Source organism: Capsicum annuum, chromosome 11 (genome assembly GCF_002878395.1).
Source record: "Capsicum annuum cultivar UCD-10X-F1 chromosome 11, UCD10Xv1.1, whole genome shotgun sequence".
NCBI lineage: Eukaryota > Viridiplantae > Streptophyta > Magnoliopsida > Solanales > Solanaceae > Capsicum > Capsicum annuum.
In genome coordinates this window covers 35,890,846-35,912,838 of record NC_061121.1, presented here as the reverse complement: position 1 = coordinate 35,912,838, position 21,993 = coordinate 35,890,846, and the positions used below count along the sequence as shown (strand labels likewise).

Genomic DNA, 21,993 nt, shown 5'->3' with positions numbered 1-21,993 from the left:
GTCAGCGATGTCACATTTAAGGAACAAAATTTCTCTTTTCAACACCTTACTACCTCCTCTTTTTTATTTCATACTCTTTAATTTAATAACATCTCAGATGAGCCTATTGTCCCTCTGGTCATACCAAATGCATCTGGTGTCAATTCTTCCCCCATTGTGCCTTCACAAATAGGCACTACTGAACTTATTTTTCATGAGTCACCTCCTACACAGCTTTTTTCTTATTTAGATCTTCCAATTGTGGACAAAAGAACCTCCACAAGACAGTCCAGGCCTCTTGTATGGCTCGGGGACTACTAGAATAGAAGACCAAAGTCTAACTTTGTTTGTTTGTATCCCATCTCTGATTATCTTAGCTATGGAAATTTTTCGCATGCTCACTGTGCAACCTTGGTTGCTTACTCCTCTATCCATGAACCTTTTTCATTTGAAGAGGCTTTTCATGATCCAAAATGAATAGAGGCTATGAAGTGTAAAGTGGTTGCTCTTGAGGAAAGGTCCGTAAACTCTACAAATCTTTGTATGGGCTCAAGCAAGCCCCAAGATCGTGGAATCTCAAGCTTACAACAGTTTTACTTGAATTGGGATTTTTTCAAAGCCATTATGACTACTCTTTGTATACTAAGAAGGAAAACTCAGAGATTATTATAGTATTGGTATACATGGAGGACCGACTCATTACTGGAAGCAGCCTTGACAAAATAAATTAGACAAAAAATGATTTGAAACATAAGTTCAAAATGAAAAACTTTGGCAATCTCAAGTTCTTTCTTGGTATTGAGTTTGTTAGGATGAAGGAGGGGTATGTTATGAGTCAACACAAATATGCGTTGGAGCTTGTATCTGAATTAGGATTGAGTGGTACTAAGCCAGTGTACACACTACTTGATCCAAATTTAAGACTGACTTCAATAGAGTATGATGCTCATATAGAAGGTTCAAATTCAGCATCAGATGATAAACCATTGAAAGATGTTGGAAAATATCAGAGGTTAGTAAAAAGACTATTGTACTTAACTATGACAAGAATAGATATTTATTTTGTTGTGCAAGTCTTAAGTCAGTATATTCATGCACCTAAGGAATCTCACATGTAAGTAACAATTAGAGTGGTTGAATACATTAAGTCAGCTTCTGGACTTGGTTTATTCATGCCATCTCAAGAGACAGATGTGCTAACAACATTCTATGACTCAGATTGGGAAACTTGCTTACAAACTAGAAGATCAGTGACAAGTTATATGGTTAAGTTTGAAAATGTTATTGTGTCTTGGAAATCTAAGAAGCAGGAGATTGTGGCATGGACTTCAGCTAAAGCTGAATTTAGGAGTATGGCATCAATTGTTGCAGAAATCACTTGGCTCATTGGAGTATATAAGGAGTTAGGGGTGGATGTACAACAACCAATAAAACTATTTTGTGATAGTAAAGCTGCAATAAAATTGCAGCAAACTCAATTTTTCATCAAAGAACAAAATACTTTGTTATTGATTGCCACTTGTTAGAGAAAAACTACTGAAGGGGATGATCAAGACTCATCAAGTGTCTACAAAAAAGCAGCTGACGGAGTTACTCACTAAGAGCTTAGGAAGAACTCAATATTCATATCTTTTATCCAAGCTTGGCGTGAAACATATATTTCAACCACCAACTTGAAGAGGGATGTTCAAAGGATTGAAGGCAAAAACAATGTAACAGTGTACAGGTCTTACAGTTAGTAGTGGATAGTAAATAGTTAGTTTCATGTAGTTTTACTACTCTGATTAGTTAGTTGTACTACACTAATTAGTCAGTTGTACTACACTGATTGATGAGTTAGTTATTGAGCTAAAATAAATTAATTAGTGTAGCTTAGTATCTCTATAAATAAAGAAGCTTGGATATCGTGTCAAGGCAGTTACTCCCTCTGTTTCAAAAAAAATGAACTACTTTGACTTGACACAAAGTTTAAGAAAATAAAAAAGACTTGTAAATCTTGTGGACTTAAATTAAAGTTGTTTCAAATGTACCAAAATGTCCTTTAATCTTGTGGTCCTAAACATTTCACGTGGAAAGTTGAAATTAAAGTATTGCCAAAAAGGGAAAAGGGTCATTCTTTTTTGAACGGACTAAAAAGTAAAGTAAGTCATTCTTTTTTAAACGGATGGAGTATTATTTTCTAATAAAAATACCTTTTCCCTTACTCTCTTCTCTCTAGCTTCCCATCATGTTCTGAAGCTCAGTATTCACCATTGATAAAGCTTAACAAAAACATAAGTTAATTCATATAGATCACTAAGTAGGAAATATCTCGAAGAAATCAAACAATCAACTAAATGATCATGTTATACAGAAAAAAGTAACTATTGCATTATAAAATTTATTTATTATTTTACCAAATGAGGTGCATTCTTATTTTTGTATGCGTAACATGGTTTTAAAGTTTATACATAACGACATAGGCTTAGACATACTCTAGTTTGTGAGTTTGAATTTACTAAATATAAAATATTATCAATTTCGAAGTTTGAAATTTATGAGATCTAAACAAATAGTAATATGATACCTTAAACTTGTGATCTAAAACAATTTTTGTATATCCTTTACCATAATATGATTCTTTACGTCGACGGAATTTGAAAAAACTTTGTTGGAAAAGGAAATTGAAATGAAGAAGGAAAGCTTTGCCATGAAAAAGCATTGTTAGAAAGATATTGTCATCATATTCTTTAGAGTGTCCTTATATCTTGTAAAATTTGGGAGATACTTTTCAGAATATATAGTTATTCTGTCACAAATAGATGTGTTAAATTTAAGTTGTCCAATTCTAAATATTACAAACTAACTCAGTAATACACACCCAAAACAAAGTTGTTTTATTCTGTTTGTGCAATATAATGAATTCCATTTCTTGATTTGTTTTGTACAATATGGAAATAAAACTGAATATCTTATTCAGATATTGCAAACCTTAAGCTAATGTGTCATAACCCTTTATAAACTAACCATAGGTAGCGGTGCAGAGGTTAGACTGTTCCACCACCCTTAATAAGAGATTTTGTATTCGAGCTTCGAGTATGGAGAAAATCGTGTGGGAGTGTCACTCTTAGCATGAGCGCTGTAGTGCTCAATCTGAATTAGTCAAGCGCAAGCACGCTCGATCAGTGAACTATTATGCACTCTTTCAAGGGTGGTTGCTTCTAGGCAAACTTCTTGGCTGTCTCTGCACCCCTACCTTCTTTATCACTGAGCGGTCATTTAGGGGCGTCGATGATGAAGCTTATCCCCCATTGTCTCACTAGCCAACCTTGACCCTTGTTATTTTGAGGTTATATCTAGCATTTAGATATCGTTCTCATAGCTCACATTGAAACTGTGCTTTATCCTTAGATGTCCAGTCAACTATACAAATATCGAATACCATATCAAAAAGGGAAAAAACCCTCCACAAACTCTTTTTTACAACATCTACATAAATTACAAAGAGAACACAGGAAAATGATGGGTCAGTGAATTGGGTCTGGAGAAAAGCAGTTGATAGTATATACTACTCATTATTTGGTCAGTTGTAGTACTTGGTAGATGAGCAAGTTGGCAGCTGCATTGGATTCTCTGAACTTGTGTTATTCCCACATTTGCTTTTCTTTTTTCATGCTGTGAGAAGCAGAGTTGTGAATAAAACTTGGGCTGCATTTGTTTTTTTAGGCTGAGAGGTATGAATCTGAATGTACATCTGAATTATTAAGATATTGTCTCTAGATCTGAAAATTGAATAATTAAAACTGTTTGTTTTTTAACATCTGAATGTGCAAAAATTTTTTATTTGCATATATAATAAAATAAAAAATACAATTTAAATAAAAAATTAATTATATATTAAAAAAGTATGTAATTTAATGCAATAAAATTATTATTTGATTGAGAAAAAACATTTATGTTTGTTAGTGATAGTGGAGATGGTTTATAATGATGGTTGCGGTGACAATGATTGATGTTAATGATTACTAATGTTGGTAGTGATAGTTGTGATGATTGATATTGTAGTGACTGTTATGATGGTGCTGGTGGTGGTGATGTGACGTTGCTTGATGTTAGTAGTTTGAGGTGTTGATTGTGTTGGCTGAAACATGAATGCGGGATTGTTGACGATCTGTTGGTGCTAGTTGGTAGTTGGAGATGTTGTTTGTTGTGATGGTGATGATTGTTAATAGAGATAAACTGTAGCGATAATAATGGTTGAAATGGTGGTAAAGCTAGCGTTACTAGTGACAATGGTGATGACGGCTAAAGAATATGTGGAGGTTGTGATATATTAGTGGTAGTTAGTGGTGGTGCTAGTTGTGATAGATGAGTTAGTCGGTAGTAGGGATTGGCCGATAGTGGTTGATGGTGGTGGTGGTGTTGACAGCGGTGATGCGGTGAATATAATTAGAATAATAGAGTTAGTAGGTGTGGTAGCGATTGACAATAATGGTTGGTAGCGATATTTGTTATCGATGGTGGTTGTGATGGTGGAGGTGGTGGGTGGTGGTTGACAATGGTGGCGATGGCAGAGGTGGTTAGTGGTGGTGACTGTTGATTATGAATCGAGCGGTGAATATTATTCAACATCAGAATGTCTCTTCAGACCTATTAAGACTTGGTTCTAAATCTGAATGATTAAGACCTATTCAGACCTATTAAGAGTTAACATCTTAATAAAAAACAAATGCACTTAATGATCTGAAGTCTGAATCATTCAAATTCATACCTCCATTAAGTGCAAACAAATGAGGCTTACTCTCTCCTTCAATTGTTTATTCAATTTTAACTAAACGCAAAATTTTAAAAACTATTTTTTTTTATATTTTTTTATTTTACATTAAAAATAATCTTATGGACTTGAATATGTCAATGACATGTGAAAAACTAAAATTAAACAGATATAAATAAGAAACAAATTAAAACATTGAGGTCTTGTTTGGTTGGGAAACAAGATATTTTAGGATTGTTATCCTAACCCACCATCAATGTGGAAAAAAAAAATTATAATTTTGTAATAAGTGATCCTATAATTTTATTTCAATCAAATATGAGATAAATTCATAGTAAAATTAATTTCAAAATTAACTGCTCCTTCTTACCCCTCGGACCAATCGAGGCATGATAGTTTATCTAGTCCATCGTAAAAAAATTAGAGAGCACGCAGATTTGGATTGATGATGAATGGTGATGCAATGATGTTTTAAATTGAGTGTAATTCCTGTAGTTATTTATTGGTGTACAGATAAATAGGTGTCAGAGGTTCAGAGGGTTTTGTTTGGCTGCATTTAAATATGCTGCCACGAGGGGAATATTTATGTATTTAAAAGTGAGCAAGTGAGCTGGGAAAAGTGGCTCTTTATCCAGTGTCTAGTTCAGATTTTGTCTCTTAATATCCATCCCCTTTTGGACTTCTGCAAAACCTACTCTAATATAGTATTGGTGACTTGTGCGTAGCGATAAATATTGCAATGTTTGTTAATGGTTTAAAACAACAAAAATAAACAAACAATATATCCTGTATAATTTTGTAAGTTGAGTCAAATCTTATTTTTTTCAAAAAATTAGAAAAATTATTTTCGATAAATTCTTGATTCAAGTTGAAACATTTCCAAAAAAACGAAACACATTGTAATCTCAATCCTCAACTCAAAACACAAGCTACGAGCCTCAAGTCAATACAATTCCTCAATCTTATCCGTGGACTACACTTTCTCAATACTCTCATTTACTTTTTCATATTGTGCCCATCATGACATTTACTAGAAGGTATGCCTTTAATTTATCAATATTCTTTTAGGGGTTTCATCCTATTTTCTACTAATTTTATTTAAAAAATTTAGATTTTGTACATTACACATGAAAAGGTGAAAAGACTAACAGAATTATTGACTGTTACAAGGCTTGTGTGGTTGCCAAAGCCATAATCAGTTTGACAAAACAACTCTTCCTCTTCATCTAAGGTGTAAATAGAAAATTTTCTTTTACTTTTACGGCTCACTTATCCATCCAAACATTTATAGTTATAGATACAAATATATTTTCAATTAATTTGCAACTCTCAAAATTAAATTGATTTATTTGACGCAAACAACTAGTATGAATACGTTCTCCCAATCTAAACCGAGTGATAAACAATATCAACTCTGTAAATATGTACATAAAAGTACAACCATATATATAGCTAGGGTTAATAGGACCCTGCTAGTGTCTACTGAGGCTAACGTCTCTTTACTCCACAATTAAGATGAAGCAATGAGGTAAAATGGTGATAACAACACTCAAGTGTAATCCCACGGATAGAGTTTAGGAATGGTAGAGGGGACAAGGACCTTACCTTTACCTTGAGGTAGAGAAAATGTTCCTAAAAGACCCTCACTCAGCTCAAGTAACAGTACATAGATGGCGATACGAATGTAAAAACAACTCAAGCTGAAAACACCTTGTAGTGGTGCTACACTCAAATTTATTGCCATCTAAGATGGAAGAACAGAGGAAAACCAAAAATACAAGAGAATTTTGCTAACAGTTGGAGAAAGGAAACATTAACAAAAGGAGGAATTTCCTACATTTAAGATGAACCATTTCAGTTATTATGCTTGATGAAGCCCAATGATTTTACCACCAATTATTTGCTGTGTTACAGTATGAAAAGGCGATCAAAAAATGCAAACGTGGCCCTCATGGAAGTGTAGCTCTGACTTCCTTCCTATCTGCTCCACAGGCCTGAAAAATAAAACACACTAATCAGTTGAAATCATCTAAACATTCTAAACCTAGAGTACTTCAACCAAAATAGAATTGCTCGTTCACGAGACAGATTTTGGTTGTAGGTTGTTCTTCCATTCCCTATTTGGATAGTTGTATTGATTCAAGTGATATTATGTAATAACCATCTACAACTCTCCGAAAAGTCAGAGAAGGTGTTCTATATTTATTTTTTTAAAAAAAAAAAAGGACATCAAGAAGACTCATAGTTACAAGGAACAAAAATAAAAGAAATTGCTAGCCTCAGTACACTGTCTCCATCTAAAACAAGTGCGCTAACAAACTCCAAAAGTGTTCAGTAGTAATTACTAATGAGTGGGGACAACTTTGTCCAGCAAAACAGATCGACTAAGCATTCAGCTTTAAGTGGGTGGTTTGGAGTTGAGATGTACTTTGAAAACATTCGAAGGCAATACAACAAAACACCACCCAGAAAATCACTTAAAGGGATCATGTAACAAGCTACTGAAATCACTTAGATAAAGGGATTACAGAACACTAAGCCAATATCTGAGATTGATCAAACGGAGCATAGTACCAGGAAAGCTCTAGCTATTATTTTTTTTTGAATACGTTCATAGACCCTTGTGGTCGGGTCCTTCCCCGAACCCTTCACATAGCAGGAGCTTTAGTGCACCGGACTGCCCTTTTCTTTTCAAGTTCATAAGTAATAATTAAAGTCAGTAACCACCATATCTATATCAAGTAAGAAGGGCAATGGAGGGCCCCAGCCACATGATCCGATACAGATCCACTGTGCAAAAAAACCTTGACAAAAATCCACATCTCTCTTGCTATTATTTTTTTTTGAAATAACCGTGGTGTCCAGGCCAACTCACCATGGCTAATTCCATGGCGAACCTGACACCTCCCACCAACATCAGGTAACTCTGTCCACAGAGCTAGGACAAATGGGAAGAAATCACCTAGTGGCTTTTTATCTTTGAATCGGACCATGGTTCTAAACCCATTTTCATTGACCACTACATCACACCCTCGGGTGCGCACGTATCTCTTGCTATTCAAGACCAAAATCTATTTGGCACCTGTTTAATTGAACTTTGTCCTATCTGCATCTATCTAACTATACACAGCTAAACATTAAAAATGAAACATCAAACACTTTGAAAACATTGAAGAGCTACGAACAGCACTCTTCCATTGGTACTCTCAACTAATTAGATGGTTAGACCACAAAAACATATAGAGAGCTAGCATCTCTCATTACTTTGTAATTCTTCTTACATCTCAGCATGTTCTCTATGCCATTAACATGCTCCACACACACAACATTATACCAGAGAAATTAAAGTAATGAGAATAACCTAAGCACATTCGTATTGACTCTATCACACTATAGAAACAGTGACTAAAATATTATCAAGCGCACAGCATGCTACAACTCGGGTTATCAAGAGATTATCCTTCCCAATGTACTGTTAACTGGAAGGCAAGGACAATGACGACTATTGGTAGAATAACTGAATTTGGGCGAGTCTCCATAAAGCTCAAAGCAGTTCTTCCTTGGTTTAATAAATTTTAAAAAAAAGGAACAAAAGTTTTTACTGAGCTCCCTCAACACTCAAAGGTCAAATTACAGCATCAAATCCATTAACTCCATAGGCCAATCTTATAAAAGAGAGAGCCATGTCAAATTCCCAGTCACTTTAGCTCCTTTTGCATACAGTTACAAAACAAGCACAACACAACACCCTCTGCATTCAAGTCAGAGATTACAGCATCAAACCCATTAACTTATTAACTACATAGGCTACTATTATAAAAGAGAAAATCATGTCAAACTCCCAAGCTCCTTTTGTATACAATTACAGAAGAGGCACAACACAAAGACAATTTGAAAAGAACTGGATACTTAGGACATGGCAACTATGGATACCTATATGAATAAAAGTGTTTATCACTACTGAAAGTACTCTCAGACTCAGTAAATTACTACTCAGCAGAATACCAGGCAAGGTCCAGTGATTAAGAAAATTTCAAACCAAGCATGCTAATCTGGTTACCAAGAGTTTACCCATCTCAATATACTGTCAAATGGAAAGTAATGCCAAACCACTATTGACACCAAAACTGCTCTCCGTAAAGCTTGCAAAGCATTTCTTCCATGGTCCAGGGAAATTAGAAAAAAAAAAAATCAATAGTTTTTTACCAAGCTCTCCTCTATATTCAATGATCGGATTACATCACCAAACCCGTCAACTTAACTTTATGGGTCACTGAATATAAGATCATCTGATAGTGACTCTCAGTCACCCTAGCTCCTTGTTTAAACAATTATAAAAGAGGCACCACACAATGAGAACTAAAAGAACAGGGTACACTAAAGCACATGGCAACTATGGATACCTATATGAATAAAAGTGTTTATCACTACTGAAAGTACTCTCAGACTCAGTAAATTACTACTCAGCAGAATACCAGGCAAGGTCCAGTGATTAAGAAAATTTCAAACCAAGCATGCTAATCTGGTTACCAAGAGTTTACCCATCTCAATATACTGTCAAATGGAAAGTAATGCCAAACCACTATTGACACCAAAACTGCTCTCCGTAAAGCTTGCAAAGCATTTCTTCCATGGTCCAGGGAAATTAGAAAAAAAAAAAATCAATAGTTTTTTACCAAGCTCTCCTCTATATTCAATGATCGGATTACATCACCAAACCCGTCAACTTAACTTTATGGGTCACTGAATATAAGATCATCTGATAGTGACTCTCAGTCACCCTAGCTCCTTGTTTAAACAATTATAAAAGAGGCACCACACAATGAGAACTAAAAGAACAGGGTACACTAAAGCACATGGCAACTATGGTTTTATGAATGAAGGTGTTTATCACTTGTCAAAGTTCTCTTAGCAGAATACTAGGCACAGACCATATTTACTGAAGTATATTTCAAGGATGGATTTCCATATCATAATATTTTTCACAAAATAATGTGCTACTTTGTAGGTATTTGGGGATTGGGGGTAGAATACAGTTGCAGATTTCTTAAGTGCTTATATAATGTTTTCTAAAGAAAAATTGCAACTGAAACTAAATTTAGTATACAGTCTTCAGTAAATAATACAAAGAGATAACCTGAAGAATTAGCACAATTACATACCTCAACTCCAAACCCTTTCACATATACATTGGTAAAGAGCTCAGAAGGGTCAGGCATGGGGCTCTCCTGGAATACAGTATAAGCAGTTACTAATCAGCTAAGAAAACATTTACCATAACTAGAATCATTTGAGAACAAAAGACAAAAGCACCACTCTCACCTTTGCTTTAGCAATGGCTTCATCTACAATTTTTCTCTTTTCTTTCTCAATATCCTGGAGAGAAGGAACAAAAACCGACAAAATAGTTGAGCAGTTCTTTCAAGATCCCAGCCACATTAAACATTAGTTTCCCTGGCTAGAAGCTTTAGAAAGTAGTCTTTACCTTCAGTTCCTTCTCAGTGGCTATATCATGGGCCAGTATGAGTTTCCTGATTCTTTCAATAGGGTCACGTTCCTGGAAAGTTGATGATAATCTTATCAGGATTTTATCTGCAGCATTCACGGGCTTATATGTATTAGAAAGTGTAGGATGTATTGACCTGTCTAACACCACTAATCTCATCACGAGTGCGGTAGGTGCTTCCAGGATCAGACATAGAGTGACCATGGTACCTATAGGTGTCCATTTCAAGAATCTGAACCAAATGGAAAGAACATTAAAATGTTATAATATGCTAAAATGAAGTAAAAGAAAAGAATACAAATATGTGAATATAACTAACATCAAATTTGGCAAACAAATTACATGATTCATCCCAAAAACACTTAGCTCAAGATCCCAAAGTGATATAGTTCCACTAGTGCAAGGTATCAAGGATACTCCAGGCTTTTTCACTTTTTCAAGCAATTCACATCAGCTGGATAGCCAATACCGTGGTACGTATGTTATGAAAATGAGGTCATTGTATAAGGAAAAAAGACACGTGGAAGACGGGCCTCTGGTGCTCATCATGTCCTAGGTCTATCCTGTCTCATTTATTATGCTTACCGTTTTCCAAACTTTGTTTTTAACAACTTCCTTGATTATTGAAAACAAAAGAAAAAAATGAAAAAAGGTGCAGCCCAAAAATGACCAATCAACTAAAGCACATTTAGCCCAAAACACTAATGTGCAGCATATGTAACTCAGTTGTAAAGAAGGTAAAGTATAAGAAGCGCTAACATAGTTGCTACCAATTATATGTAGAAAAATTTGTCGTAATGAGCTTGTGGACTCTATTAATCAATCACATAAAAGACAAATAAGGACAAATCTTTAGATCCCTTCAAAGAAACAACAATTACGCCCCTAGCAAGTCGGATGAGCTATATAACTCCTCATTGAACTTCTAGTTCCATATAATTTTTCCAAAATTCACAAAGTTCGTCCTTCATCTAGAAGGCACTCCAAATCCTCCCATCAAGGATCCTAAGCAGAAATGACAGCACAAACCACCAGAGCTAGAAAGTAAGTGCTAATATGATCTGTTCTAGTCAATTACAAGTTCATAAAAAGACCCAAGCAGAACAGAGACCATCGTATATTTCCACTAATTAAGCCTTTTTTTTTTAAATCAGGCATTAATTATCTCAACTGTTATGCATTTTCTCCCATGGATCCTCCTCTTCCAATTTCAGCAGCAGAGAAATACTTGATTGAGCAGATTAGCTAAATCATTAGATCAAGGACTTCATTACAGATGCAACACAAGCGTATAGAGAAATCACACATCTAACCAATTTTGATTATGGTTAAGTTCATGCCCTCTATGAGGGAAGGTATGAATTTATTAATAACCTTATTTTCTTTTTTCTTATTAACCTGAGGACAAGATGGCAGACATCTCATGATAGCATAACAAAAATAAGTGGGCCAGAGACTTCGATGAAGTGCAGCAGTTCTAGCTGCGTAGTATAGTTGAATCAGCTAATAATCTAGTCGTTGTGACCAATTACTCCAGTAAGTCGGGCGAACTAAGTTTCCTAGAAATCTGGGGCTTATCTTCTTCCTTTTCCAGTTTATCTTAAGAAAAAACAGGGTTTACATCCTTGGATGGAAATGTTGGCACTCCTGAATCAGTATAACCTATGTCAAATGTCTTTTTCGCCTTTCAGATTTTCTTGGAAATTGTTTCTTTTCAAATTGTGACAGTTCTTCATGGATTCTTAACAGAAGATCATTGAGGTTACCCAGCTGTGACATCAAAATGTTATACACAGCTGGGTTGTAAAACAGTCGAATAGATTCATTGACACTTTAGCGCATGAATTCTCTTTATCCTGAATAAATAAATAAACCATGAACTTTGTGCCCAGACGGGCTCTTTGACCTCGAAACACAGAGGCCAACAAAAAGTATAGCTATTACTGCCACAACGAGAGACTATATTTTCTTGGGCAAAAGATAAAGTAATGACAGTTGCAGTTTAATTTTAGTATCAATTTATTTCTTCTCCTTTTCTTTCCTTCCGTCAATGTTACTTGGCTGAAAACTCACTATTCCTCTTAACAGTTTCTATAAAATTATTAGAGTGCATAATGACATGAGGCATCTAAAAGATTATGTTTTACAGTGTACAACGCATGTACAAACAAGAGATACAGCTAATCACAACAGAAAATTAATATGGAGTGATACATGATATGTGCCTTGTCAAAAAAAAAAAAAAGAAGAGAGAGAGAGAAAGGGAAAAGGCATGATAAGCGCTTACAATTGGTCCATTCTTGAGAGCATGTTCCTTGGCAAATTTGCATGCTTGTTTAACGGCAAAGACATCCATACCATCAACCTGTTTAACATAAAAACGAACACAAGTCACAAAACAAATATTTCCTACATCACTGAGTGGAACTTACTAATTGGTCCTCATATAATAATCTCTATTTCTTCTCCATCTTTGTGGAAGAAGCTCTTCTTCTCTTTTTATATTTCTTTTTCTCCTTCTCATGCTATGTCTGCCCGCGGTAAAACTAATATAATCTTCTACTTAATAGCACTACCTGATCGTAGTAGAAGGTAGTAACTATCTTTATTTACCTCTTGTTACTAGTTGTTATAATTTGAATAAGTCTCTGATGTTTGGAGCATATTTAGGAATAGTTAGCTTCAGTTAGTTGTAGATAATGTGCAAATAGTGGAGTTAGCAGTTAGCAGATAGTTAGCTTCAGCTGGTTAGTTGTAGATAATGTCTAGATAGTGGCCCGCACTTTAGGTCCAGTTAGTTGTATATTGTGTATTTAAAAGCTTGCTGCCTGAGTTAATAGAATTATCCTTTCGATCTCCTTCTCTCTCCTTCTCTGAATCTTTATATGGTATGAGAGACCCCATAAGCTCCACCGAGTCAGATCCATTTCATTCTCCTTAATCTTTCTCATCTATGGCTCCAGTTATTATTGATGCTACTGATGCCAGTGGCCATTCATGTGGTACAATTTAATCCTGTTGCTCAGTCACCTATTAAACTACAAGGTGACCTCAACTTCTCAACATGGAAAGCACAACTTATGATGCTACTAAATGGGTATCAACTCATGGGACATCTTGATGGAACCACAACTGCTCCATCACCTACTATTACCCGAAATGGTACTAGGATCAATTAATCCAACACACAATGATGGCATCGGTCGATACTGCAATTGCTCCAAATGTTGCAGCAACACCATCTGCTAACAAAGCGTGGGAACTCCTTCACACAGCCTATGCCAACAAAAATCATACTCGCATCTTCAGCTTGCGAGATCAACTGCAAAACACCAAGAAGACTTCCAAAACCATTGCAGAATACTTGCAGGAGGTTTGTTCCCTCTTTGATGCTCCTAAAGTTGCTGATTCACCTGTCAATGATGATGAACTTATTGTCAAAATTTAAGTGGCTTTGGCCCCGGGTATCGTGAAATCTCTGTTGCGATACGAGCACGAGAATCTCCTTTGAGCTTTGAAGAATTATTTCACAAGGTCACAGATCATGAGCTTTTTCCTAAAACATTAAGGTCTGGAAAAACCATCTATGATTACAGTTGATGTTGCCTAGAAGTCCAACACGTCTTCCGCAATTCAACAGGAGCAATCCTCACTTCAACAATCAGCCATGAAAACCATCTCTATCTCGAAAATGGAATTCCGACAATCAACTCTCGAATTCCAACAATCAGCAAAACAGGACACAATCTAAGCAATCTGTCAAATGTCAATTATGCCAAAAGTTTGGTTACACGGCAGATATTTGTCGCTCCAAATCGCACAATCATTTTGAAGCTAAGGCTAACTTCACATCTGGACAGCAATCATCTGGAAACTTTTGGGTTTTAGACTCTGGAGAAACTCACCATGTCACTGCTGAACCTCACAACCTTGAAGAGTATACCGGAACTGAAGAAATTTCTATGGGTGATGGTAAAACCATTCCCATCACTCATACTGGTTCAACTCTAATGCAGGCATCTAAAACTGCTTTTAAGCTTTCTGACACACTTTGTGCTCCATTAATCAAAAAAAATCTCATCTCGGTTGCTAAGTTTTGTCAAGATAACCTCACGTCTATTGAATTTTTTCCTTTTACTTTTGTTGTGAAGGACTTGCATACTCTGAAGTCGCTGGCACAAGGCCGGAACAAAAATGGACTGTATGAGTGCCCGTGTTTGCCATCCGGGAAACTCTCCATTCACCTTGCCTCCACAAAAGCCCACTTCAACTTTGGCATTGTCGATTAGGTCATCCCCACTCTAGAATTTTAAATTTTATTTTGAGGAAACTTTCTTTACCTGTTGTTGCTAGCAAAGAAAAGTTTGAACTTTGTAATGCTTGTTCTTCTAATAAAGTGTATCGTTTGCCATTCCAACGACTCACTTTGTCCAGTAATTTTCCTCTCCAGATTATCTTTAGTGATTTATGGGACCATCGCCCATTTTATCACTCGACAAAAGGTTATATTATTGCATTTTTGTTGATCAGTATACCAAATATACTTGGTTGTATACACTTAAAATAAAAGTGACGTTGCATCAGTATTTCCAAAGTTTCATCCTTTAGTAGAACATTTCTTCAAAGCAAAAATTTCTTCAATTTATACAGATGAAGGGGGTGAGTTCATCGATCTTCAGCCCTATCTTCAAAAACATGGCATTGAGCACTTAATTTCTCCTCCCTACACACCACAACGTGTTGCCGTAGCTTGAACGTCGATATCGTCATATTCTTGAAACTGCTAAAACCCTTCTTCATGAAGCATCCTTACTCTCTGAACTTTGGTCTTTTGCCTGTCAATATGCAATCTACCTTATTAACCGACTTCCCACTCCCATCCTCAATAACGAGTCACCCTACCAAAAATTATTTGATCGATCTCCTGACTATAGCACTCTAAAGGTTTTTGGTTGTCTTTGTTACCCATGGCTTAAACCTTATACCAAAAATAAACTTGAACACCGGTCCACCCTGTGTGTATTTAGGTATCTCTCACTCACCATGCTCACATGTGCTTTAACCTCGACCAATCCAAAATTTTCATAAGTCGTGATGTTCGATTTTTCGAAAAAGAATTTCCTTTTAAACAATTGTTCATCCATTTACGAAAATGTACTTCCCAATTAAGTTGGAAAGTTATTGACTCCAAAGAGGACAGTCCAACAACAATTCAAACTACTCCTGTCACTATTCCATCCCTTATTCCAGTCCATGTAGAGTCCAACTCCAACAATAAAACCTATTCCCCTGGCAATGCTCACTCCAACAGCAACGGCCAAGTACCGACAACTCCAGAGATATCAAGTAATACACATCTCTCTGTTCCTTCTTCTAATTAACTTCCTACCCATTCTCCTGCGCATGACACTGCTATACATAAGCTTTGCTCACATACCAGAGACAAAAAACCACAAACCTGCAACTCCACCAACCAATCCCAACCACCAGTGAAGCCACTCCACCACCTCTGCCACCCCAACTAAGTTCAAATCCCACAAACCAATTACTTGATCCCTCTCCTTCAATACCTTCTGCCCCAATTCCACCACCATCTTCAAATCATATTATAACTCGATCCCAGAATAGTATCTTGAAGCCTAAGAGAAAACTTTCTTTTCTGACCCATTTGACACCTACGCCTGTAACTTTCAAATAGGCTGATAAACATGAAGAGTGGAGACAAGCAATGAAAGCAATGAAAGTAGAATATGATGCTTTAATAAAAAATCAAACTTGGGAACTCGTGTCGTGAAACATATCAACAAATGTTATGGATTGCAAATGGTTGTATAGGATCAAAAGAAAAGCAGATGGTTCTATAGATCGTTTCAAAGCCCGAGTGCAAAAGGGTTCACGCAACGTCTTGGTTAGATTTTCATGAGACATTCCGTCCTGTTGTCAAACCGACAACCGTAAGATTGGTGTTGTCTATAGTTGTGCAGCACAATTGGCCAATCCATCAACTTGATATCAATAATGCTTTCTTACAAAGAAAATATGGATGGAGAAGTTTTTATGTCTCAACCCCGAGGCTTGATTAATCCCCAATTTCCAACTCATGTCTGCAGACGGAAGAAGGCTATCTATGGCCTCAAACAAGCCCCTCGGCTTGGTATGATGCTTTGCGTGAACATCTGCTGAAAAAGCACTTTGTCGGAACAGAATCTGACACCTCTTTATTTGTATGGAAGCCTTTGGCTGTAACCATTTATGTGCTTATCTATGTTGACGACATCATAATTATTGGAAACCATCCACACATGATTAAATTTGTCATCAATTCCATGGCAAAGAGATTCTCATTGAAGGACCTTGGCTATCTAAACTACTTCTGGGGTGTTATGTTAAGCAAGTACCAAATGGTCTCATTCTTTCCCAATCAAAATACATTTTAGAAATTCTTTCTGAACTAGATATGGATGATTATAAAGGTGTTTCCACTCCCATGTGTTCCAGTGTACCCCTTCGATTAGCTGATTAGCTGATGGTTCGCCACCTACTGATGCCACGCGCTACCAGCGTACCCTTGGCAAATTGCAATATCTGTCCCTCACTCGGACTAACATATCTTATGCAGTCAATAAATTGTCGCAATTTATGCATACTCCGACTGATGAACATTGGAAAGCAATAAAAATGTACTATGGTATCTCAAAGAAACAACAAGTTCAGGACTTCGCATCTTTCGAAGCTTTGACTCCAATTTGTATATATATGCAGATGCCGACTGGGTTGGCGATCCAAATTGCAATCTCTACATCAAGTTACATACTTTTCTTTGGACCAAATCCAATTAGTTGGTCGTCCAGAAAGCAACGTGTAGTGGCTCGCTCGTCCACTGAGGCAAAGTACAAATCAGTCGCCAATACACTTGCAGAGATCACAGGGGTGCGAAACTTACTTCATGAGTTACATGTCACCATTTTGAAGATGCCAACAATCTACTGTGACAATGTTGGAGTAACTTATTTATCACACAACCCAGTGTTCCATACCCATATGAAACATGTTGTAGATTTTGCATATGTCCGTGATCAGGTTCACGGCTTCACGCTCATCAAGTTCATGTTACTCATACTCATGCTTGTGATCAACTTACTGATACCTTCATTCCAAGTTAGGCATTGTTGCACCTTACCTAACTTGAGGGGGTGTATTAACTATCTTTATTTACCTCTTGTTACTAGTTGTTATAATTTGAATAAGTCTCTGATGTTTGGAGCATATTTAGGAATAATTAGCTTCAGTTAGTTAATTGTAGATAATGTGCAGATAGTTAGCTTCAGATAATGTGCAGATAGTGGCCTGCACTTTAGGTCCAGTTAGTTGTATATTGTGTATTTAAAAGCTTGTTGCCAGAGTTAATAGAATTATTCTTTTGATCTCCTTAGAATTATTCTTTTAATCTCCTTCTCTGAATATTTACAGAAGGAATATATAGGTAAATACAACACGTGCATCATACACACCTAGACAATCATCCTAAGTCTCATAGTTGTATTCCATGCACATGCACTACATCCACAACATATCAACTTTAAGGATACCCTTTTCTGTCAAAAGTCAAAAGGCGTCCTTCATATCCTTTCTTTTTCTTATCCTTTTTGTTTATTCAAAACTCAAAACAACTTCTATATTTTCTAGAAGACTTCTCTAATATTTGCAAGGCTGTTTCACTTAATCCAGTCGCCATACATTGTTTTCCGGAGTTTAACAACGTCTTGATCACAATCAAAAAACCTATCTTCAAGTTCTAGGAAATGACTCTTTTACTTGCTCATGTATGCAAAGAATGCAGAATCCTTAGAACTAGAGCTGGTAAAATGGTTAAGAAAAAACAAGTAATCATCCATTCGATCCATTAAAAATGAGTTGGATGACTGGCCATTTAAAAATGGATCAAATACAGATATTATCCACTAAAAAGGATATTTATATGCTAATATGGATATCCGTATTATCGATACTCATTAGTACACTCGTTATTATGAGTTCTTGTTTTCTGGTAGTCTAAACTTAAAGGCTTTTACATTGTTTTCACCCATTATTAAATGGCTTAAACCATGGATAATACAATATCCATATTATCCGTCGATTAACCTGTGTTTCATTCCTACTAAATATGGACAGATTGGATAACCTGCTTAAACAATATGACTCACCAATATCCGTCGATTAAACAATATCCATATTTGTTTAACCCGCTTTTGACTCATCAATATTTGATCCTACCTGCCCGTTTACACCTCCTACTTAGAACCAATACACCAAAAGCAGGGACTTTATGGACAAGGTACAGTATTTGTGAGCTACCTTTAGTTCACCATGGAAAAATCCTAAAGTTAAAACAAACTTCAGCGAGTGTGGCCAAAAACATCCCTAAAGTATGCCACAAATTAAGGTACCCCTTGAGATATCCATGTGAACAAAAAGCATCCTTATTGTCTTCCAAAATGAACAACTTTCACCCTTCAGTTAAACAAAGTTAGAAAAATTAACAAAACTCAAACTATATGTGAGTTGCACGTGGCATTAGAGCCCTCTCAATCCAAAATTTTTGCTTTACCTTTTATTCTCTCACTCTCCTGATTGATCCATCTGTTATATAGTTAAGGTCACATTAACAAACACTGTTATTAAGAAGAATAAGGAGAAGAAGAGTGATAGAATGTCTACTTATGGGAAAGGTCTCTTTGATGATGAAACTGCCTGGATTTTCTCCTCTATAAGTAAAACCTTGAAAAGATTAAACTTTAATACATGGTCTTGACAATGCAATATGGTTGATAAGCATGGTCTCAGAAAGAGATTATTTGGTGATGAAAGGATGCCAAAACGAGTTTCATTTGATTCCAAGTTTGATTGAGACTGGTGCAAGTCACCTGAAATTTGAGTTCCCTAAGTTTTCCAACTCGGAAAACAATAAGGATGTGTTTTGTTGACATGGATATTTTAAGGATTTACTTTAACTTGTTTGCATGCTTAAGGGATGCGATTGACCAGAAAATCGATTTGCATTTATTCAAAATTTAACAACAAATGCTTACTTGGTTGAGTATTACTAGCACATTCACCTAACTATCAGCTTCAAAAAATAAACGCGAAAACAAATCAAGATCATCTAACTCCTCCCTATAAGCGTTAACATAGAGGAGATGCACATTACCTTCAGACCAGGAACATAGTCTCCTCTCTTGTAATAAGCTGGACTCTTTGCAGCCCTCCATTCTGCTGTCCCCATTCCATCTGCATCAGCAAAACAACAATTGAAGTGACAATGCATTATATACTTGACAAAGATGGCAATGAATCTTATTTTTCAGTATCAAATGTCAATTTTTGTCTATAATTTGTAAGTCCTTAGTTTTGGGAACACTCTACCCATCAAAATATTACAGAAAAACACACACATTTACAATAGAAAAACACTTGAAGGCTTGAAACACAGAGACATACACAATTTTCACTAATGAATGCATAAACTTATGGAAACAAGTCTGCTTATCAATCAAATGTGTATTGCTAACTCTGTTTGGTTGTTTAATAATGTATTGTATTCTATTGCATTGCATTGTTTTGTACTGTATCATACTGTATTGTTTTAATGAATATTCCGTCATTGCATAATGCCACATATTAACAACATCAACAACTTGAACACTAAACCTAGAGGAAAAATAGGCTACGAGGTAGAGCTACTATAAAAAGGTAGGATAAAAGATAAAATATGATCACTAAATAATAAGGACAAAATGAGAAAAAAAAAAAATAAGGGGCGTGATCACACCAAATGACCAAATAGGTGTTACACAAAATGGGACTTTTAGTCGTTACCTAACAAGGATTTAACAATACCATAAAATTAATTTAAGCAACAATTAAGATAAAAACGGACAGCCCGATGCACTAAAGCTCCGTTATGCACAGGCCCAGGCGAGGGCCGGACCACAAGGGCCTACTATATGCAGCTCACCTTACAATAAAACAAATATTGTATTTAAACTAACAACACAACACAATAGCTAACAACCATCAAAACACAAAACAATTCAAAAAATGACAGACATTTTAAGTATTACAACCAATTGAAAAACCGAGTTCATTTTTCTTACAGTGATTATTCTCGCAAACTAAAATAGCCGGAAGATCCCACAACGCAGCCATATTCAAAGCCTCAAACAATTGCCCTTGATTAGCAGCACCATCACCGTACATAGCAAAAGTAACATACTCCTCTTTCGAATACTTTTGCGCAAATGCCAATCCAATTCCCAAGGGAACTTGCGCACCAACAATCCCATGTCCTCCATAAAACCCTCCTTCCTTCTTATAAAAATGCATCGATCCACCTTTCCCTCTCGAACACCCTTCCTTCCTTCCCATTAACTCGGCAAATGACTCCAACAACGTCCCACCACGTCCGAGAAAAATACAGTGATCTCTATACGCGGTTATTATACAGTCTTTCCGTGTTATAGCGGATTCCATCCCTACTGCAACGGCTTCTTGTCCGTCGTATAAATGGCAGAATCCGCGGATGAGTTTCGCTTTGTAGAGCGAATCGGCTGCGATTTCCATCCGCCGCATTTCAGCCATGTCGGAGAAGAATGTCATGAGTTCGTTGGGGGATGTTGTGATTGAGCGCGATGGTGGATCGATGTTGTGGGCAGTGAAGGGGAGGCTTGTTTCCACGGTGATTGTGGCGGTGGAGTCCGATGTAAGGCGGCGCGTGGCGTACACGGAGGAAGAGAGTGGCTTTATGAATTGGTTAATGGCTCGGCGGCTTGTTGATAGAGCCATTTTGAGATTTGTTGAGAAAGTGGAGAAAGGACAGGAGTTTTTGGAGAGTGCCAAAAAGGAGAGGGGAGAAGGAAGATGAAAATTTTATTTTATTATAGAAGCTAGTGGCATCATTTTTTTATTTAATTTATTTAAATAAACATATTTGAATATTTAGTCCTTTAGTTATTGATAAATGTGTTTTTTAGTTCCTATATTATTTGATTAGGCATATATATTCCTTACTGATGCTTTACGTCGATATCAGTAGTTGTAGCATTGCTCCTATAGTTTAAAATAAGCATATTTGCATGTTTGGTTCCTCGATTAATAATAAATTGTAATTTTAGTCCTTATATTATTTGATTAGGCATATTTATAACGATAACATACCCTGTGCTTAGGTGAAGGCCTGTTAAGAGGGCCCATGTTCAGAAGATGAAGGTGGCGGAAATGAAAATGTTTAGGTGGATGTGTGGGTATACTAGAAAAGACAGAATTAGAAATGAGGTTATGCGAGATAAGGTGGGTGTGGCTTCGGTGGAAGCCAAGATAAGGAAAATGAGGTTGAGATGGTTCGGTCATATGATAAGGAGAAGCACGAATGTCTCAGTGCGGAGGTGTGAGAGGTTGGCTAGGGATAGTTTCAAGCGTGGTAGAGGTAGATCGAAGAAATATTAGAAGGAGGTGATTGGACATGACATGGAGCAGCTCTAGTTTACCGATGACATGACCCTAGATAGGAAGTTGTGGGGCAGCAAATTAGGGTAGTAGGTTAGTCTGAGTTTGGGGTATGGTATCTTTTGGTGTGTTACTTGAAGTATCTTGTTTATGGTATTATTGAGTTTGCTAATCCCTATCATGTCTTGTTCTTTTACTATTCTTACTATTACTGTTCATTATCTTAGATTGTTCTATTTTGAGTCGGGGGTCT

General features: G+C 36.4%; 2 protein-coding genes across 2 annotated transcripts; one reads left to right on the top strand and one right to left on the bottom strand.

Annotated features, from left to right (window-relative positions):
- The first annotated feature begins 740 nt into the window (after positions 1-740).
- LOC124888824 (uncharacterized mitochondrial protein AtMg00810-like) lies at positions 741-1,505 on the top strand. The gene is made up of 2 exons (XM_047400112.1): positions 741-991; positions 1,109-1,505. Exons 1-2 carry the CDS (start codon positions 741-743, stop codon positions 1,503-1,505), a joined length of 648 nt encoding a protein of 215 aa, XP_047256068.1.
- Positions 1,506-6,427: 4,922 nt separating this feature from the next.
- Positions 6,428-21,218, bottom strand: LOC107847622 (pyruvate dehydrogenase E1 component subunit alpha, mitochondrial). Its single transcript, XM_016691993.2, has 8 exons — positions 20,393-21,218; positions 19,447-19,526; positions 12,526-12,603; positions 10,375-10,470; positions 10,218-10,289; positions 10,055-10,108; positions 9,895-9,960; positions 6,428-6,726 (listed from the first exon to the last, which is right to left on the bottom strand). The coding sequence occupies exons 1-8, from the start codon at positions 21,078-21,080 to the stop codon at positions 6,682-6,684; spliced, it is 1,179 nt and encodes a 392-aa protein (XP_016547479.1). The 5' UTR covers positions 21,081-21,218; the 3' UTR covers positions 6,428-6,681.
- Positions 21,219-21,993: the final 775 nt, after the last annotated feature.